The sequence below is a fragment of the Polypterus senegalus genome, chromosome 6 (assembly GCF_016835505.1).
Source record: "Polypterus senegalus isolate Bchr_013 chromosome 6, ASM1683550v1, whole genome shotgun sequence".
Classification (NCBI taxonomy): Eukaryota; Metazoa; Chordata; class Cladistia; order Polypteriformes; family Polypteridae; genus Polypterus; species Polypterus senegalus.
Window position 1 is genome coordinate 173,997,549 of NC_053159.1, and position 18,750 is coordinate 174,016,298.

Sequence of the window (18,750 nt, forward strand, 5' to 3'; positions counted from 1 at the left end):
CAGCACACTACACAGGTGCGATTAATACGAGCGTCATTTTCGGATTCATCAGAATGACTTTCGATTTCACTGCCTGAGGACAGATTCACTTCATCATCCCTGCTATTATCACAGTCAACACCTGGGCTGCTGAAAAGCATTTCTTACACGAGACGCCATTATGAGGCAAGGAGAACACGTGTCAGCACCATTGTCTGCGTAACACTCAGGTCTGTCGCTTACACAAGACATGTCTAGGTCGTTAGCTGAGTAACACTCGGCACTAATGCTGTTGGAACTTTTACAACACGAGTAATTCTCAGGTCTAACGCTTACACAAGATGTGTCTAAACAGTTAACCAAGTGATGCTCAGGTCTAACGCTAAGGAGGTTTAAACTCTTTTCAGTGTCCCCCCAGAAATGTTTATGGACCAGAATCCCTGAGGAATGTTACCAGGACCTTGTTGAATCGATGCCATGAAGAATTATGGTAGTTCTGAAGGCAAAAAGGTCCATCCCAGTACCAGCAAGGTGTACCTAATAAAGTGGCTTGTGGAGTGTAAGTAAATAACTTGATTTTGCTCCCCATCCTAAAACTTACACATACAATTAATTCCTTAATGGAAAATAGAAAATGGCAAGGAATTACGTCTCTCTTTTAGTCTAAGATACGTACAAATGCTAAGACTGACTGCCTTTAAATGACTGACAAAGGCTATGTGACAATTAAGTAGGACTTAATCAGGTGGTAGAAACAGCTTTGGACCCAATAATTTCACATAAATGTTAGCACAAGCAACATTCTGGTTTCCTAAGACTTGAAAACCCAATCAAATTTCACTTAAGTGGAGTCTGCACAGTCTCACCAGCTTCCGAAAGACTTACAAGTTAGGCTAATTTAAGAAAACTGACCTAGTGTGGACAAGTGCTCTTGTATATGTGGGTACGTGCTGTTTTGGTTTCCATCACGACTAAAATATGTTACTGACCATGAACTTTTAACAATAGTTAAAAAAATGATGATGTGGACAAGATGTCTGTTTTGTATAACAGAGTTGGCAAGGTGTGTCAAATGATCACAGGTTTGGCATTCAGTTGTTTTGCCATTTCTGTTCATCTAAAGTAAATTTTGATTGAGAAGATCAGATCAAGTCACACACAGTTTTGTTCACATGAGTCAAGCAAAAAGATTAGAATATCAGCTATGGTGGAAGTTTCCTGTACTCTGTGTGCTACAACATTTTTGGGTCGTTAGCTGCATGTCTTTCCCTTCATCCCGCAGTTGCTTCTTTCACTCCATGACAGCTGCTGATGTGAAGCTACTTTCCAAATTGGCTAACCTGAATTCCAGCAGGGTAGGACGAGTAACTATATTTAGAGTGGTGGGATTAAATTGCAAGGTCTTCAGTCAGGGCACTGCATGCTGATCTGTCTTTTTCCAGTCAGACCTACGTGCCGAGAACAACTACGGCCTTCACGGACTAGCATAAGCTTCCCTTTGTCTCACAGAATGGACCCAAAAAATGAAATGGATGAAGAGCTGCGTCTCTACCAGAGCACCCTTCTCCAAGATGGTCTGAAGGAACTGCTCAATGAAAACAAATTTATTGACTGTATACTGAAGGTGGGAGACAAAAGCTTGCCTTGCCACCGGCTCATCATGGCTGCCTGCAGCCCTTACTTCAGGGAGCTCTTCTTCTCTGAGGAAGGTAAAGAAAGCAAGAAGGAAGTTGTTCTCGACAATGTTGATGCCAAAATAATGGAAGCCATTGTGAAATACCTCTATTCAGCTGAAATTGACCTCACTGACGAAAACGTGCAGGATGTCTTTGCCGTGGCGAGTCGTTTTCAGATCCCGTCCGTTTTCACAGTGTGTGTGAGTTACTTGCAGAAAAGATTGGACGTCAACAACTGCCTGGCCATTTTCCGACTAGGACTACTATTAAATTGTCCACGGCTGGCTGTGGCCGCTCGGAGTTACATTTCAGACCGCTTTGAAACGATATCAAAAGAAGAGGACTTTCTCCAGCTGGCCTCCCATGAACTTATTGCTGTGATTGCCAGCGACAGCCTGAATGTCGAGAAAGAGGAAGTGGTGTTTGAAGCAGTAATGAAATGGGCAAGATTGGACAAGCAGAACAGGGTCAAGAGCCTGGACGAGATTTTCGACTGTATCCGATTCCGACTCCTACCGGAAAATTACTTCAAAGAGTATGTGGAGAAAGATGATATCATCAAGGCCAATCCCGAGCTTGGGAAGAAAGTCCAAGTCATTAAGGAAGCCTTCGCTGGAAAGCTCCCTGAGACCAGAAGTAAGAAAGATGAATCAGGCGAAAATGTAGTCAATGGCGATGTGGGAGAGGAAGACCTACTGCCCGGCTACCTGAATGACATTCCTAGACATGGCATGTTCGTGAAAGACTTTGTGGTGATGATTAGCGACACAGCAGCTGTGGCCTACGATCCTGATCAGAATGAATGTTACCTTATATCTGCGGCAGAACAGATTCCTAGGAACCACGTTAGCATGATCAGCCAACAGAAACAGATTTATGTAATTGGTGGCTTGTTTGTCGATGACGAAAACACAGAGCATCCACTGCAATCCTATTTTTTCCAGGTAAATAAAAACTGAATTCTATTTGGGTTATAAGGCAGAATATCAAAGGTAACTTAAAACAACTAACTGTAGGTACTGTGGGTTATATTGGTTTGCAGAGGGTCATATAAATCTTCAAGGTAAATATACTCCTTAACAGCAGATAAATAGATATAGATAGATAGATAGACAGATAGATAGATAGAAAACACACTATATAGTAGATAGATAGATGAAAAGCACTATATGATAGATAGATAGATAGATAGATAGATAGATAGATAGATAGATAGATAGATAGAAAAGGCACTATATAGTAGATAGACAGATAGATAGATAGCAAAACATTCCTCCTGCAGAGGCACAAACATCCACACTAGCAATTAGAGCACACTTCTGTACACTAGGGTGGACAGTACGAGTTACAAGAAAAAAGGCATAAACCACCCTTATGAGGTCAGTCCACTACAGACCGTGCTTCCTCATAATGGGCCGACATGGAGTCACTTATAAAAACCATGCCGATATGATTTATAATGGAAGAGGAAGCGACACAGTCCATAAAAACTGACATGGACAAAGCGAGAACATGAAAACACCACACAGGCAGTGGCCAAACTGGGAAATAACTTCTTTATTCTAGAGAGTTGAGAGGGAAAAGCTTTAACTTTTGTCATTAATTCATTATTTCATTCATAGTTAGACATATTCATTTAATTTTCTGACTCAGCGTTTCCAGAAGGAGGTCATAGACAGCTGAAGCCTATTCCAGGCAACATCAGGTGTCAGACAGGAATCAACCTTTGATGAGACATCAAGCAATAGCAGGAAATATTCATATACTTTCTCAAGCCAAGACAGTTTAGAGCTGTCTGTACGCTTTTTGGCATATGGGTGTAAACCAGAGTACCCAAACTACATAAATACAAGAACAATGTGCAGTCTCAACAAAGACAGTGACAAGGCTGCCAATTTGAATATTCTTCTTATAGCTGTGAGGCAATGGCACTAACCACCTCACCGCCCTAAGCAGCTAATAATTTGATCTAACAGTGAACTCAATATAAAATGCTGTTTTCATATTCTGAGTGGGTGAACCTAATCACGATGGAAGCAATAGCTGCAGTTTTGTGCCAGTAAAGGAAATGTAATAAATGATCAAGTACAAAGTTTATTGACAGACACCTATTAACTCCCAAACCTGCAGCCATTCAGATCAGGGGTTGCTGTCCCCACAATATTTGCAGAGAGTCATTTCCTGCAGACTAACACAAACAGCAAATGATGAAATCAAAAACTGTTATAAACAATCAATAAATTCACACTCGGCATAAGAGAAATGTGGCCTTCCCTGATCGGCCAGAATTACACGTTTATTAAGAGACGGCTTGCTGTGAAAACCCTGTGGCAAACTGTAAGCCAGTCCATATGAGATTCCTCTCCCCTGTTAATTTTTGTAGCCTCTGTTCTCTCTCCCTCACCAACTCCAGGCTAACTGGTCTACTTTTAAATGGTGGCCTGTAATCTAACACTGAAATCACTTACAGGATCAAGTTGTGCCTGTGAAGTGTCCCTAGACCACTGTACCTCACTGTAACTCTTCTCAAGCTATAGACCTGTTTATCATGTCTTCTTAAAAGGGAAGTATGATTTCATTCAGAGACTGTGCAGTGTCAGCCACCAAAACTGAGAAATTGAATTCACTTCAACTTTACCACTGGCATTCCTTTAAAAACTACTTTTGGACCACTAAAATCATTAATAGTTTCTACTGCCCACTGGCAGGTTAACTTTAATTACATTGGAAAACAAAGATGCACTCTGACCATGGATCACAAAAATGTGGGGAGCCCTTGTCCAGGCCAACTTTGCCCTTTTATTGTTACAAATTGTTTACTGTTATAAATTGCGCATACTGCTATATTTTAGGTTACCTAAGAAGAAATTACTCTATACTACATTTTCTTTACATTAAAACCTTAAGATTTTTGAGGATTCTACATCATTGGTCATCTGCTACGGAAGAATATTTTTAGCAAAATTAAATGAATAAATACGCAAGTAAGTACATGCTTTGTGAAATGTGACAGAAGATAAATAAAATAACAATAACATCCATCCATCCATTATCCAACCCGCTATATCCTAACCACAGGGTAACGGGGGTCTGCTGGAGCCAATCCCAGCCAACACAGAGCACAAGGCAGGAAACAAACCCTGGGCAGGGCGCCAGTCCACCGCAATAACAATAACATGTGAGCATAAATTAATTTAATTAAATGTGTCACGCAATGTTTTTTGCTTATTTCCTTATTTATCAGTTTAAACATTTCTTCATTACTTCAGTGAGACTGCACTCAATATTAAATATGCAATGAAATGAAAACTGCCATTTTTATCCTTCAAAGTTGAGCAGAAGGGCTCTAGTGATTACTCTTTTTTGACTGGTGATATGTCTGAGTTGTGACTGTGCATGTCTATGATGAATTGAAGTTCACAAAAAAGTTGCCCAGAATTACTGAGTGAAGCAGCTAGTTCAATTCAAGAAGCTCTGAATTCATCATCAGGAGTCTGCATCTGAAGTATCTGCTGTAAATGTGGCCCTTGGTGGTCACTTTACCAATGACTCGCCCTATCTAGAGCCCACCCGCTCGACTCCAATGGGTAAAAATGGCAGTTTTCATTTCAAGTTACATTTCATGTTGCATGCAGAATCACTGAAATAAATTAAAAAAGAAATAATTAAATAAATGTGTAAAGAAATAAGCAACAAAAATATATTTCATGAAGCATTTAATTATTTGTACTTGCCTATCATTGTGTTTGTATTTATTTTTAGTCACACTTCACAAAACATTTATCCATCTTCAAACTAAGAATGGTCACAAGGGAAGAGTGAACACACACACATACACAGACAGACAGACAGACAGACAGACAGACATGAAAGGCAATATAACAGATAGATAGATAGATAGATAGATAGATAGATATGTGAAGGGCTTTATATGATAGATAGATAGATACATATGAAAGGTACAATATAATAGATAGATAGATAGATAGATAGATAGATAGATAGATAGATAGATAGATAGATAGATAGATAGATAGATAGATAGATAGATAGATAGATATGCACACACACATGGGCCAGTTTAGCAATGCCAATTCACCTAACCTACATGTGTATGAACTATAAGAGATAACTGGAGCACCCGGAAGAAAACCCAACACAGACACTGGGAGAACATGCACACTCCACACAGGAAGGACCCAGGACGTGAACCCGGGTCTCTTTGTTGCAAGGCAGCCGCACTACCATTGCACCACAATGCCAAAATATTCCTCCATAATGTACATATAGATACTTTGCATTATCAACACATTTCCTTTGTAGAAACAAAAATACCGAGCAAATGAAAATAAAGAGGAAAACAAGCATATGAGGGAGCTATGTTACTATAAAACAAAGTAAAGTGCCACAAACCTACTAATTATTTTATACTAAATAGAGCAAAATAGGGTTCTGGACACCAATGTGGTCTTCTTCTGCTTCTCCTACACTACTCCATCCCTCAACAGGACTCCCGAGTATACCATGGCTGAGGTCTACTGTTTAGGTTAGGCCCCTTTTACACCTGACTTTAATATGCGCCTTGTATCTAATTTAGCTGGATCAGTAGCAATAATAGGAGTAGTAGTTGTATTGTCACATGTACAGAATACAGCAAAATTAATTTTTGAGTTTTTTTAACCAATATGCAAAAAGTTGCCAGTCTCTGCCACCACTTTTAAAAAGAATTTTTTAAAATACATAACCTTATTTTATTTATTTAAACATAGTATTGCTTCTCCACTTTCCCCCATGTAAAACATCTAAAATGTCAACATTATACCAATATTGATTAGATTTACAAATGACGTTAATATATGGCAGCAGTGTTCAAATTGTGTCTATGATGTCACTTTCCCCAGACAAAATTCAAATCAGCTTCTAAATGCAGTTACTTTCTGACCATGTTTGAACGTGATCTGACCACAAGTACGCTTACATCTGGTGTTTAATGCTGTCAAGTATCATGATCGGATAATTCAAGTTAATGCTAGGTGCAAAAGAGGCCATACAGTAGTGTTGCAGCAATCAGATGATAGTTTATTACACTCAAGGAGTCAAAAATGATACATAGAGCTGGGTCATCACAATACTTTTCATTCAGCAGTTTTTCAAATCAACATTGATTTAGAGAAGGCTTTATGATTAGATGTGTGCCTATATACAGTACATTGAGGACGGAGAAGTTCTTTCCCAACTGAATAAGTTTGTTGAGTGTATTGAGAAATATTTTTGGGAAATTTTAGAAACACTACTAAATTTGAGCACTGATTATAATTTTGACCTTTTTTTTTTTTATTCATTTTGAGATGCATACTGTACAATGCATATATCATAAAATGTGAAATATCATCTTGACATTTGATTGTACATCTTACAAGTGGACCAACCCACCCCCCCTTTTGCAAATACTTTTCATGGTTCATGACTCCCAGTGTTGGTTCCTTTGTCTCTGTGTGAGTTCTGGCAGGCTCTAGTCAGGATCTATCTGAATAACTGGAATACACTTTTCAGCCAGTTAAACATAAGCATTTTACACAGTCTCTTTTGCATTAAATAGATTCCTAATCCCTTGGAATTGCCAGTACAACACATAATCAGTAATTTAAACATCCATCAGGTGGTTGTAAAATGAAATGATAGGAAACAGTGGGGCTGTCTTATCCATTATTAAGGTATAGTGTAGTTGTCTTGATTTTTAAATCATACTGCTACATGCATCTGTTGGCTGACTCTCTGCTCTTTACAATGCCGCAGCTTGACAACGTATCTAATGAGTGGATTGCCTTGCCCCCACTGCCCTCCCCAAGATGTCTCTTTGGGATGGCTGAGAGTGAAAACAATATTTTTGTCATTGGTGGAAAAGACTTGGAGACTGAAGAATCACTGGATTCAGTATTGTGCTTCGACTCAGAGTAAGTCAACTTTGGCACTTTGCTCTAAAGTAAAACCTGTTTATTTTTGTACTGTATGTAATTCTCTTAACCTGCATGCTATTATGCTGTTAAGCGTAATTCTGTTATGTTATACCCAACCCTACTCACATTACATGTTGACTTATTATTTGCTTTGTAGTTCATTTCTTTGTATTTTTGATATAACACAAAGGGCACCTTTTCTTTCTCTTCTTGACTAATATTACAATAGAGCACTCAAAAACCTGATTCATATATAAATACCATTTAATCCATGTAATTAATCAACTGCTGTTTTATATTCAGCCTTTTATAATCACCACTATCATGAAGCACTTATACATACATCTCAAATACAGTTATAAACATATACAGAGCCCTCCATAATGTTTAATAATAACATTGAGGAGACCATGTAGAAAAAAGGGCTGTCATTTATATACTGTATGGTGTGACCAAAATATTTGCTGCAAATACCCTAAAATGAAAGTCTGCAATGTGTACTTTAATCACATCTGAATCATTTGATTTGTAACTTTAAGTTGTGGGGCAGAGGGGTAAACCAAGGAAAAATGTGTTTTTGTCCTAAACATTATGGAAGGCAGTGTACAGTATACATGTATAATAAAATTATATATATATAAATAAAAAACACATACGGTGTATATATATATATATATATATATATATACCGTATGTGTGTTTTTTATTTAAAATCACAAGACTGTGACATTCTCTCCTATTAGACTCTCTAACATTTGCCTATTCTCACTTCAGGGCAATGAAATGGAGTGAGGGAAAGAAGTTACCTTTAAAAGTGCACGGCCATGCAGTGGTCTCGCACAATAACTTGGTGTATTCCATAGGAGGAAAAACAGATGACAAGTAAGTAAGTTAGAAGAGTCCAGGATGATTTATATTGCATATGTAATTCATATTTAATATGTAATTAATGAAACTGGGTGTGTATGTACAATATGTATGTTTCTACTATGCACCTCACAAGGACAAGCACTTAAGAGAAATGAAAAAAAAAATGGATGGATGGATGGAAACACAAGATATTTCCACCAATAATCAGTACTCACCATTTTCCATCTGAGGTTTCTAGGGAAATGTGCAAATTGAATTTAACCTGTGAAAAATAATAAAACTAAATATTCATAACAATTTCTGTATTGGTATACATCTATATAAAATTATATAAATGTATCATTTTTAAATGTAATACCATCTGAATGTATATGTACTGTATACAGTATATGAATAACAAAGTAATATAGATATATTTCTCTGATAAAATATTCAAATGTGCAGTTTTTGGCATACATTAAACATTAGAACATGTGTGACGAGAACAGGCCAGTGAGCCCAATGAGTTTGTCTGCCCTACTCACCTAGATTGTCCAAAAAACCAAGTCGAGATAAAGTCCTGCTCTCCACTATACTGCTTGGTAATTGATTTCTTGTGTTTATGGTTCTTTATAAGTTCTAACATTTTTGCAAGATCTGCCCTTGTCAAGTGTACAACTGTGTCCCCCTGTTCTTTTTGTAGAATTTATTTTAAAATACATAACGTTATGTTGTCAATTATACTAATTCCTTTCATAATTTTAAACAGTACAGTATACGACTGGAGAGAGCATTTCACTCAATGACCATGGATTGGTAAAACTTTAGTTTAGGGACTGCCAAAATGGATCTATTACTCATTTACTCAAGACCTTAACGAAGGTTTCTTCTGGTCTTCACTACTCTTATAAAACATCAGTAGACTGGTTATTCATCTCTGTGAAGCATTACGTATTGACATGCTGGTAAAACATCTTGTTAATATGAAGGGTTCACAGGTCTTCTACTAAATATGGAATATCAAGAGAAATGTGTCTCAGTTAAGCCCCCTCAGACCACTCCAAAGTGAAGTTCTGTAAGTAGGTCATTGCAGAGATGAAGAAACACTTGACCGATGCTTTGTAAGTGTTATAAAGACCCAAAGCCATGTCTGTTAAGGTCTTCCTACATAAGAGTGAATGAGTGACAGAATTTTCATGGTTACAGTAAATCAAAAGCTGTGCTAGGCTGACGTTTAACTGTCTTGTTAAACTATTTTTGCTTTGTACCCAACTTCACTTAGCACTGTCAGCTGTTCATTTTAAAGGTTCCCTATATTAGTACCAATCACTCCTTCCTAGCATTTCAGTTTACAGGATTACATGCAGCTTCTTCAGGCTGACTCTGATTTTATGGTCTTAAAAGTAAACCATGCCTGGTGCTACAAAGACACAGGTGCAAACAAGAGTACAGTCTTAAGGAGGGGCACAGCTGTGACACTTTATCAGGCACAGGCTGCTTACTTCACTCAAAAAATGAAACAGGTGACAATCCTGTGAACAATACAGTTAGCACCAACAGACAGTTAAATTAGTTAAAGGAATACTATACTCAAAAATGAAACTTTATATGTTATTTACCTGGTGGTGCCCTGCCCGGGGTTTGTTTCCTGCCTTGCGCCCTGTGTTGGCTGGGATTGGCTCCAGCAGACCCCCCGTGACCCTGTAGTTAGGATATAGCAGGTTGGATAATGGATGGATGGATGCCATTTACCATGTAGTTTCCATTTATGGCCAAGAAAAATTTTCAATCTCATGATTTCATGTAGAATGGAGATACATTTTCAAATAGAAAGGGCATTTATGATAACCAACCCAGAATCGCAGCAAGTGCTGTAAAAATGTCCATGAAAGAAAAAAAAAACGCACATGTCAAGTCCACCAATCATATGTACACAATGTGCTAAAGTTTTGTTAAATACATACTTCTTAAAAATGACATCAGTCATGCAGAGGTAACACATTTGCGTAGGATTGAATTTTTCGATTGAAGACAGGTCACTTGAGAGGAGAGGTGAGATGGATCTTCAATTAAAACTTTTTCACGGCCATGACTACAAATGAAAATTGTGGAATCAGAGTCTATCTTGGCAACATGCACAATAAGGCAAGAACAGAGTATGCAGGTCCATCATAGAGCCAAAGACCCAGACTGGGGCAATTTAGAGCTGCCATTTAATCTCAAACAAATCTTCCGGATATGGGAGGACCACCAAGTACTCAGTAAAGACTGATAAAGACACATGGAGAACAAGGAAAATCCACAGGGACAGCAACCAACCTAGGACTCGAATCAGTGCCCTGAAGCAGTACATTTGTACTGCTAATCATCTGCAAAATGCATCATTTATTAATATAATATTGTCTACATTATATATACAAGTGAAAGGAAAATTTTAAAATGTTGTATAACTTTAAAGCAATTTCTTATTGGCTCCAGTAACACTCAAGTAAAACTTAAAACTGCACTTTCTCCTAGAACAACTCTCAATAAGATGTTTGTCTACAACCCTAAGAAGTCTGAGTGGAAGGAGCTGGCTCCAATGAAATCGAGCCGGGCCATGTTTGGAGCAGCTGTGCACAAGGGTAAAATCATTGTGATTGGAGGTGTCAATGAAGATGGCTTGACAGCTGCTTCTGAAGCATACAACTTTGCCACTAACAAGTAAGAAGCTGACTTTGATTTTTACCTTTATCGTTAAATTAATACATGACTTTCTTTTCCCAGAAAAAATTAATTTAGATGCAATGAATATTCAAGTATATGGTTTAAATGCAAGTTAGCTTACAAACCACTGTCAATATCAAGCTTTTGAACTGATATCAAATTCTGAAAATCATTTGAGGAGTAACTTAACCGGTAAAATAAGGTTTAATTGAATATTTTACTGAGCAGGGATTATTTAGTATTACCTGACGTTTTAAAAATGGATCCCTCTTCTTGATTGTTTGCAACAGGTGGGAGGCTGCAACTGAATTTCCCCAAGAGAGAAGCTCCATTAACCTCATCAGTAATGCTGACTGCCTCTATGCTATCGGAGGTTTTGCGATGATTCAGCTTGAAAACAAAGAATTTGCACCATCAGAGGTTAATGATGTTTGGAAGTAAGTATGAATATCTACTATACTGTTAATTACAAGCTGTTTAGCAATTTCTTTAACGTTATCCATTCCTGAAACTCTTTCTGCAATCTTCTAAAGCAGCTCTGTCACACTACTTAAATATAAACAGCATATATATATACAGTATATACATAATTTGGTAATAGAGCAGTTAAATTCACTACCATATATAGGTATTCTAAGTTATATCAAAATAATTGCTAAGTCTGGGAAAAAAACACAAAAGGAATTAATGATTAAAGAAAGAACATATGGCAACAAAGAGACAGGGTTACTACCCCACTTGGCCTTGCTATTTAAGCACCAGTCCCGGTTTATGAAAATAGAGGTGCCAGAGTGGATCTTCAGAGCGATGCCATAGGGAAACCATTTTTGCTTCCCAAAAGACCCATCCCACATGAAGGTTCCAGAAAGAACTTTTATTTATTTAGATCTGTAACAGGCTCCATAGAGTAAATAACTACTAGTAAGGATGCAACAGATTTATGAAACACCAATGCCAATACCAATACTGCCTGCAGTAACACCCACTAAGTCCATGTTTTCTTAATCTGTTAATGTCCTGCTATAGGTAGCCTACTAAACATTAACAATTTCTTTCTATTCTTCTATCAAGCAAGGTACGCAAGATATAAAACAATGACAGAATGAGTAACTGAGTGATTATACTCCTTTTTTTTTAATCTGTGGAGTTATTGTTTTCTAGAATGCTCCCATAACACCTAGGGAAAATTCACACATTCCAATGTTGAACTAAAGTTGCCTCTGAATGGGAGAGCAAATTGATAAATGTAGAGATGCTGCTAAATGTATTTTTTCAACCTCCAGGTATGAAGAAGATAAGAAAGAATGGAGTGGGATGCTAAGGGAGATCCGTTACGCAGCTGGCGCCTCCTGTCTGTCAACACGACTCAACATCTTCAAACTCACCAAACTGTAAAACAAAATATACTGATTGCATTAAAAAAAGAACCTCAAAACACTGAAATTTCAGACAATGAACAATGTATTAGTAATGTCTATAAAAAATTTTTAGTAAGTTATTTCTAAAATGACACGGAAAACATTAAAAGCTTAAGCTTCTCATACCTGGGACTGTTGGTTCACTAATATCTACAAATTACTTTTCATAGGAAATGTCATTTTACACAGTGTACTAGTACAGAGTGCTAAATTAGCCTTAACCTGATTAAGACTTACCAAAATATTTTAGTGTTAATGGTCAACTCTATTGTATGATTTAATATTACTTTTTAAATAAACTTTTTTAATTAAAACATTAGCTTACAGTTAACTTATCAGTTTCATTTTTGCCATTCCTTGCTGTTAATAATATGCAGTTGGTAAGTATCTGAATCAACAAAAAGGATAGAAAAATCTCTCATCAACTTTATGTTGTTGAAACAACTTCATTAAACATAAAAGCTTTTTAGTGGGAATATAACTTGTAAGATTTCAATGCTTTAAAGAAAACTAGACTGTAAAAATTAAACATATTGCATGGATCTAAACACAAAAAGTATAAAAATGCTGTAGTTAAAAAAATGAAAAAACACTCTATAATAAACACAAGAAGAACAGAAAACAGAGACAATTTACTGGAAAAGTAAAGTCCATTTCAAGTTCACCAGTAGGTGCTCAAGATGTGCATAATCTTAAAAGGAGATATTTTTATAAGGTTTTATGTGCACTTAATTTGTTGTTGGAGACTAAACACCTTTTGATCAGCAGTCAAAAGGTTTCAGTGATATATTACTTTGGCACAATTTAACACAAAATGCAACTAAGAAATTGCATTCACGGCAGCAGGAAGACATTCATACATCTTGATTAGCCATCTTTTAATGCAGGTTGTTATCCTGTGTAACATTAGCCAGTCAATGTAGCACCTAATACAGAAGCATACTGAAGTATGACAATCAAAACGTAACAATTACTGTTTAATAAAGTCAAGGTTGAGCAGCCCACTCTGACATTACATTTCATAATTCACAATGAATGTATGATACCGGAATCTGCTAATACAAATGGTCAAAGAGACACAATCTTAACATACAGTATGAAAACGAACTACATGCTTGTGAAATAAATAACAAAATCAAGTATTTCAAAAAAAGTTTTATTGAGAAATAAATTTCTTTAAAATTTACATCATGAAACAGATTCCACAAAAATCTTCTTCCTTAAATATTCTTTCCAAGCATGACTTGTTGAAAGTTCCATCGAGTTCCATTCAAAATGAGGAATCTATTGAAACCAAAACATAATTAATTTTTATCAAATAGAGCTGACAGATATCATCTAAAACAAAAGATTACCAAACACTTAATTCATTTCTAATTATATGTTTAAAAGAATAAAATCATTTGTACTGACTTACGTCAGCAGTAGAAAACAGAGACAGAGATTTTATTTTATTTTTTTGCATAACTATAACATACATTTTATATTGCGTCTTTCACTAACATCACCACAAGGATGGTAAACAGTACAAACCATGATTAACACAGTGTAAAGAAATTCAAATATAACATTAAGGAGATGGAGGCTGGAAGTTCTTCTACAGTTGATTGTGAGGTCCACTTTTTATTTTTTTGGAATCTTCTCATCAAGGACTTTGTTCTTCAGGTTGTTTAGTTTGGCATGCAATCAAAGAAGTCTGTGAAACCAGGTAGCAAACATGGTCATGCAATTCAACAGGTATTCAACATGCGTCAGTGTGTACTACTCTGAGCTGTTTTTTCCCCCTTATAAGAACAGGCCTGGGGACATGGTTCAGATAACCAACTAATCTGAATAATTTTGAAAATCTGAAAACTCCATCTTTTCGAATATTCTTTTTTTTTGCTACTTTCGATTTAAAACCTGTATTGGATTCTGCTTTTGCTATCTTTTGGCAAGCTTATTCTGGCTTTGTTTCAGCATTGCACCCTTTATGTACTCATTGGGGTTAGTTACAGTAGGTATGTACAAACACTGACTGAACAAAGGTAAACTGTGAGCATCGGCATCAAATGTTGTGTAATGATTACCCAGGGCTTACTGCGGGGTCGCCTTTGAAGCCTGGAATGAAAAATTAGCTTTTGAGAGGAAGGGGCCCACAGAGACTGCTTATGTATATGATCCACAGTTTTGTGCTGTACCCCTGACTGTGAGAGTCAAGCACCTGATAGACTCTTCTAAGATTTCATGGTTAGTGTTAGGACCTGTTATTTTTCTTTATCCTCTATATTCTGTATACTTTACATATCACTGTTACAATTCAGCTAAAAATCAATCCAGTAGCACAATTATGCCATATATTTTTATTTTAATACACCATCTGATACTGACACACATATTTTAGCATATAAAACAAAAATACATGCAAATAGCAAACTACTAACAATTATTAACCTAATAAATAAAGATCACAAATGCATATACCTGAACAACACGATAACCTAGAATCTCCAAGTGTCTCTTCCGCATTGCAGTTTCTCCCTTAATATGATTAGAATTTTTACAAAACGATTTGGAATCAAGAAATTCTACAGCAACTCTAAAAAGGAAAACACAAAAACAAATCACAGGTATGCAAAAATACATACACTTCTGGTCAAATGTTTTAGAATACCTCAGTTCTTCCAGTTTTTCTTCAAATGTAAGCAGTTCAAATGAAATGAATGACCTAAAATGGTGAAAAGGTAAGCAGTAAACTGCCACAGGTTTAAATTTAAAGTTTAGGTTAGCAAAAACTGAAAACAAGGACATTTTAGAATATTAAAAATGGGCCTTCCTCAGGGAGCAACTAATAGTTTACAACCTACAAATTTACTGTGACAATTAAAGTAAATGAAGCCTTGAAAGTTGAAGCAAACAATTTGCACAGGTATACCAACTTCTGTTGATTACTTACAAACCCTCTGTCCGCCTTAAAGCAGAGTTGGAATAGACTGTGTTACTACACCATCTGAAGTACTACTTGGACAACATTACACTGTAGAAAGTTGTAAATTCCAGTGATAACAGCAAGAAAATGACAATTAACTAATGAAATGAGACAGAGCACAATTACCCTTACATTTGTAGGCCTTTCATTTAGAGAAATTACAAAAAAAAAAATCAAAATGTCAGGAAGTATGGTGACCTATAGAATCCAAAGGCAACTGGAAACTGGAAGAAACTCTGATGGGAAGAGATCTGGAATACCCAAAGTCACAACCTAATCAGAAGACAAGTTTCTGAGGGTCATCTACTTGCATAATAGGCACCTCACAGCACAACAGCTTCAAGCACAGTAAGTAAGTCTCAGTTTCTACTGTGAGGAGGCAAATTTGTGTTGCAAATTTGACAGAGGGAGTGGCAGTAAAAAAGCCATTCTTTAAAGGACACAATAGGGCCTTGAAATACCGGCTGTGGACTACTGCAGACTGAAAGAAAGTCTTAAGGACTGATGAATCAAAATTGGAAATCTTCAGTTCATCACGCAGGGCGTTTGTACGCCATCACGGTGGTGAAAGGATGGTTCCTCGGTGTGTGACACCAACTGTCAAACATAGAGGAGGAAGTGTGATGGCCTGGGGTTCTTTTGCTGGAGGCAGAGTTGGTGACTTACACAGAGTGATTGGCATTCTGAATCGAAAGGGTTTCCGCAGTTTGGCTGTCATATCAGCAAAAGGTGGCTACTTTGATAAATGAAAATTCTGAATCAAATTTTGTACACTTAATGATATCATGGTTTATTTTTTCTTTGTCATTGTTTATTTGTTGTATGCCTTGATTTCATGAATCATTAAGATATTAAACTGTGTGCATTTCCATAAAAACTGAAAACACTGAGGTGTTCTAAAACTTGTGATCAGTATTGTATAAGTTTGAAACTGGACACTATCTAATAGGGCACAGTTAAATTACTATTATAAATTCCTACCCATATCTAATGGTAAATAACTAAAGTACTCACACTTACACTATTAGTTTTTTTAATTATTTTTTTGTTGCATATCAATGGCTTAAACTTTTTCAACAGTAAATAAGGAATCAAAACTCACCTCTGACTTCCTGGCGGAAGTTCTATACTATCTTTAAGTTCGGCTTCCTTTCCCCAGAGCAACTTTCCAAGCTCAGATGGTAACATATTACTCTGGTCTACATATGGGATTGCCTCTTGCTTTTTGTCAAGAATAAACTCAAAATCTATAAAATAAATAAACAAAAAATAAATAATACAAGCTTGTATTCCTATTTACTTTGTTTGTAATAAGTAGAATTATTAATTGATCCACTAAAAACAAAAAGTTCAAAACCTCATTTTAGGTTTTATTACACTTCACCGATGAAGATAGGAATGTTCAGCTAAACAGAATGCCAGAAGATTAATAAAAGATGTTAGAAATGTTTCATTAACCCATCAGTTACAAACATGGAGATAGAGGTTAGGAGCATGCGCTGATACAGTGCATTGTCGCACCCAGCACATGACAAACAAACTCATGGTCCAGATTAGGACCCGAGTGCAGCCATGCAACGGGTGACAAATAGGTTTCAATAATATTAGTCACTTTTAAAACATGTTTTACTGTTTGGAAAAAAAATATGTAGCTGATAATGGTGAAACCTTTTGGAATAATATGGTGCCTGAAGCCAAATTCCAAGTGTCACACAAACTTAAATCTTTCTATAAGCCCTTCTGCATAGTCCAACCCTGGCAGGGCTACACAGAAAAAAACGGGTCATCTGAAGATGAATGTCTCTTTTCAACTACTTGCTGAAATGTGGAAAAATATTGCAATTGTTTTGATGAAAGCAGTGGCTGGTGGTGCCAATAGGAGTATAAAATGCATGAAAGTTGCACTCTGGTAGAGATTGAGCGGAAAATAAAAGCCAAAGAAGACATGATAGTATGGGATGACATACATGAAACACCACAATGTCAAAGAAAAATGTTTGGGAGGTCAATCAACTTACCTTTAATTAATAGTAACACACAGTATGTACAAAATGCTAGACCCCAATTTATTGTTTTATTTTTTTTTCCACTGTGCTTTTACCAGCACTCAATGCCTTTTCTTCATCTGATTCAACACTGAAACAGCAAAAAGTATAAATTCATGTGCTATGTGTTAAAATGATCATTCTGCAAGGATCATCCTGTTTTCCCTCTATATCACTGAGTAGAAAACTATTTTTTTTCATTTTAAGTTCTATTAGCTTTGCTCTTCTTATGGTAGTTTATAAATTGTTTTCATTATGGCTATCTGACTTCATAGTCACTCGCTCACTGTTAGCTAATGATTGGCATCTTAGACGAGTTGGGGGTATTCAGTGTAGTTATTGGGGCAGATAAGAGGTAACCGATATATGTAACAAAACTATTTCAAAGTTGGATGACAAATCCACAACTGTAAAAAAAAACTATAATTTTAATAAGGGCGGTGGTGCAGTGGTAGCGCTGCTGCCTCGCAGTTAGGAGACCCGGGTTCGCTTCCCGGGTCCTCCCTGTGTGGAGTTTGCATGTTATCCTGTGTCTGCGTGGGTTTACTCCGGGCGCTCCGGTTTCCTCCCACAATCCAAAGACATGCAGGTTAGGTGGATTGGTGATTCTAAATTGACCCTAGTGTGTGCTTGGTGTGTGGGTGTGTTTGTGTGTGTCCTGCGGTGGGTTGGCACCCTGCCCAGGATTGGTTCCTGCCTTGTGCCCTGTGTTGGCTGGGATTGGCTCCAGCAGACCCCCGTGACCCTATTCGGATTCAGCAGGTTGGACAATGGATGGATGGATAGATAATTTTAATAATAGTGCACAAGCTGACAAAATTTTTTTTATAAATCACAATGCACTAAAAGCAAACAAATGTTAGACCACAAAGTACTACTAGAGATGGAGATTGTTCTTAGTCACAGAGCTAGAATGTGGTGCAGTTATCCTTTGAGGAAAATGCAATTTCCTTCAACTTACCAATTGGATAAAAATATGGTGTAATTACACCAGCTTTTGATTTGTTAATTCCTCCTAAAATCTCTCCAAGCATTTTGTGAATATGTTGCTGTTGCGGACGTATAGATCCGTTACCTGTGAAAGAAAAAGTCGTAACATTTTGATTGAAGGCACTAGCAATCTTTCATACTGCTGGAGAACACTTGTTTACA

The 18,750-nt window shown here is 36.8% G+C and overlaps 2 protein-coding genes across 2 annotated transcripts in view; one reads left to right on the top strand and one right to left on the bottom strand.

The window, feature by feature from the left end:
• Positions 1-1,405: 1,405 nt before the first annotated feature.
• On the top strand, positions 1,406-12,899 carry klhl41a (kelch-like family member 41a). The gene is made up of 6 exons (XM_039757572.1): positions 1,406-2,599; positions 7,452-7,609; positions 8,387-8,494; positions 10,979-11,164; positions 11,458-11,604; positions 12,451-12,899. Exons 1-6 carry the CDS (start codon positions 1,490-1,492, stop codon positions 12,560-12,562), a joined length of 1,821 nt encoding a protein of 606 aa, XP_039613506.1. The 5' UTR covers positions 1,406-1,489; the 3' UTR covers positions 12,563-12,899.
• An 824-nt stretch (positions 12,900-13,723) lies between these two features.
• Positions 13,724-18,750, bottom strand: part of fastkd1 (FAST kinase domains 1) — a 57,535-nt gene continuing 52,508 nt past the window's right edge. Inside the window, exons 12-15 of the mRNA XM_039757577.1 lie at positions 18,560-18,673; positions 16,656-16,800; positions 15,049-15,163; positions 13,724-13,869 (exon numbers count right to left, since the gene is read on the bottom strand). Coding sequence (XP_039613511.1) covers positions 13,774-13,869; positions 15,049-15,163; positions 16,656-16,800; positions 18,560-18,673 — 470 coding nt within the window. The 3' untranslated portion in view covers positions 13,724-13,773. The remainder of the gene's footprint in view (positions 13,870-15,048; positions 15,164-16,655; positions 16,801-18,559; positions 18,674-18,750) is intronic.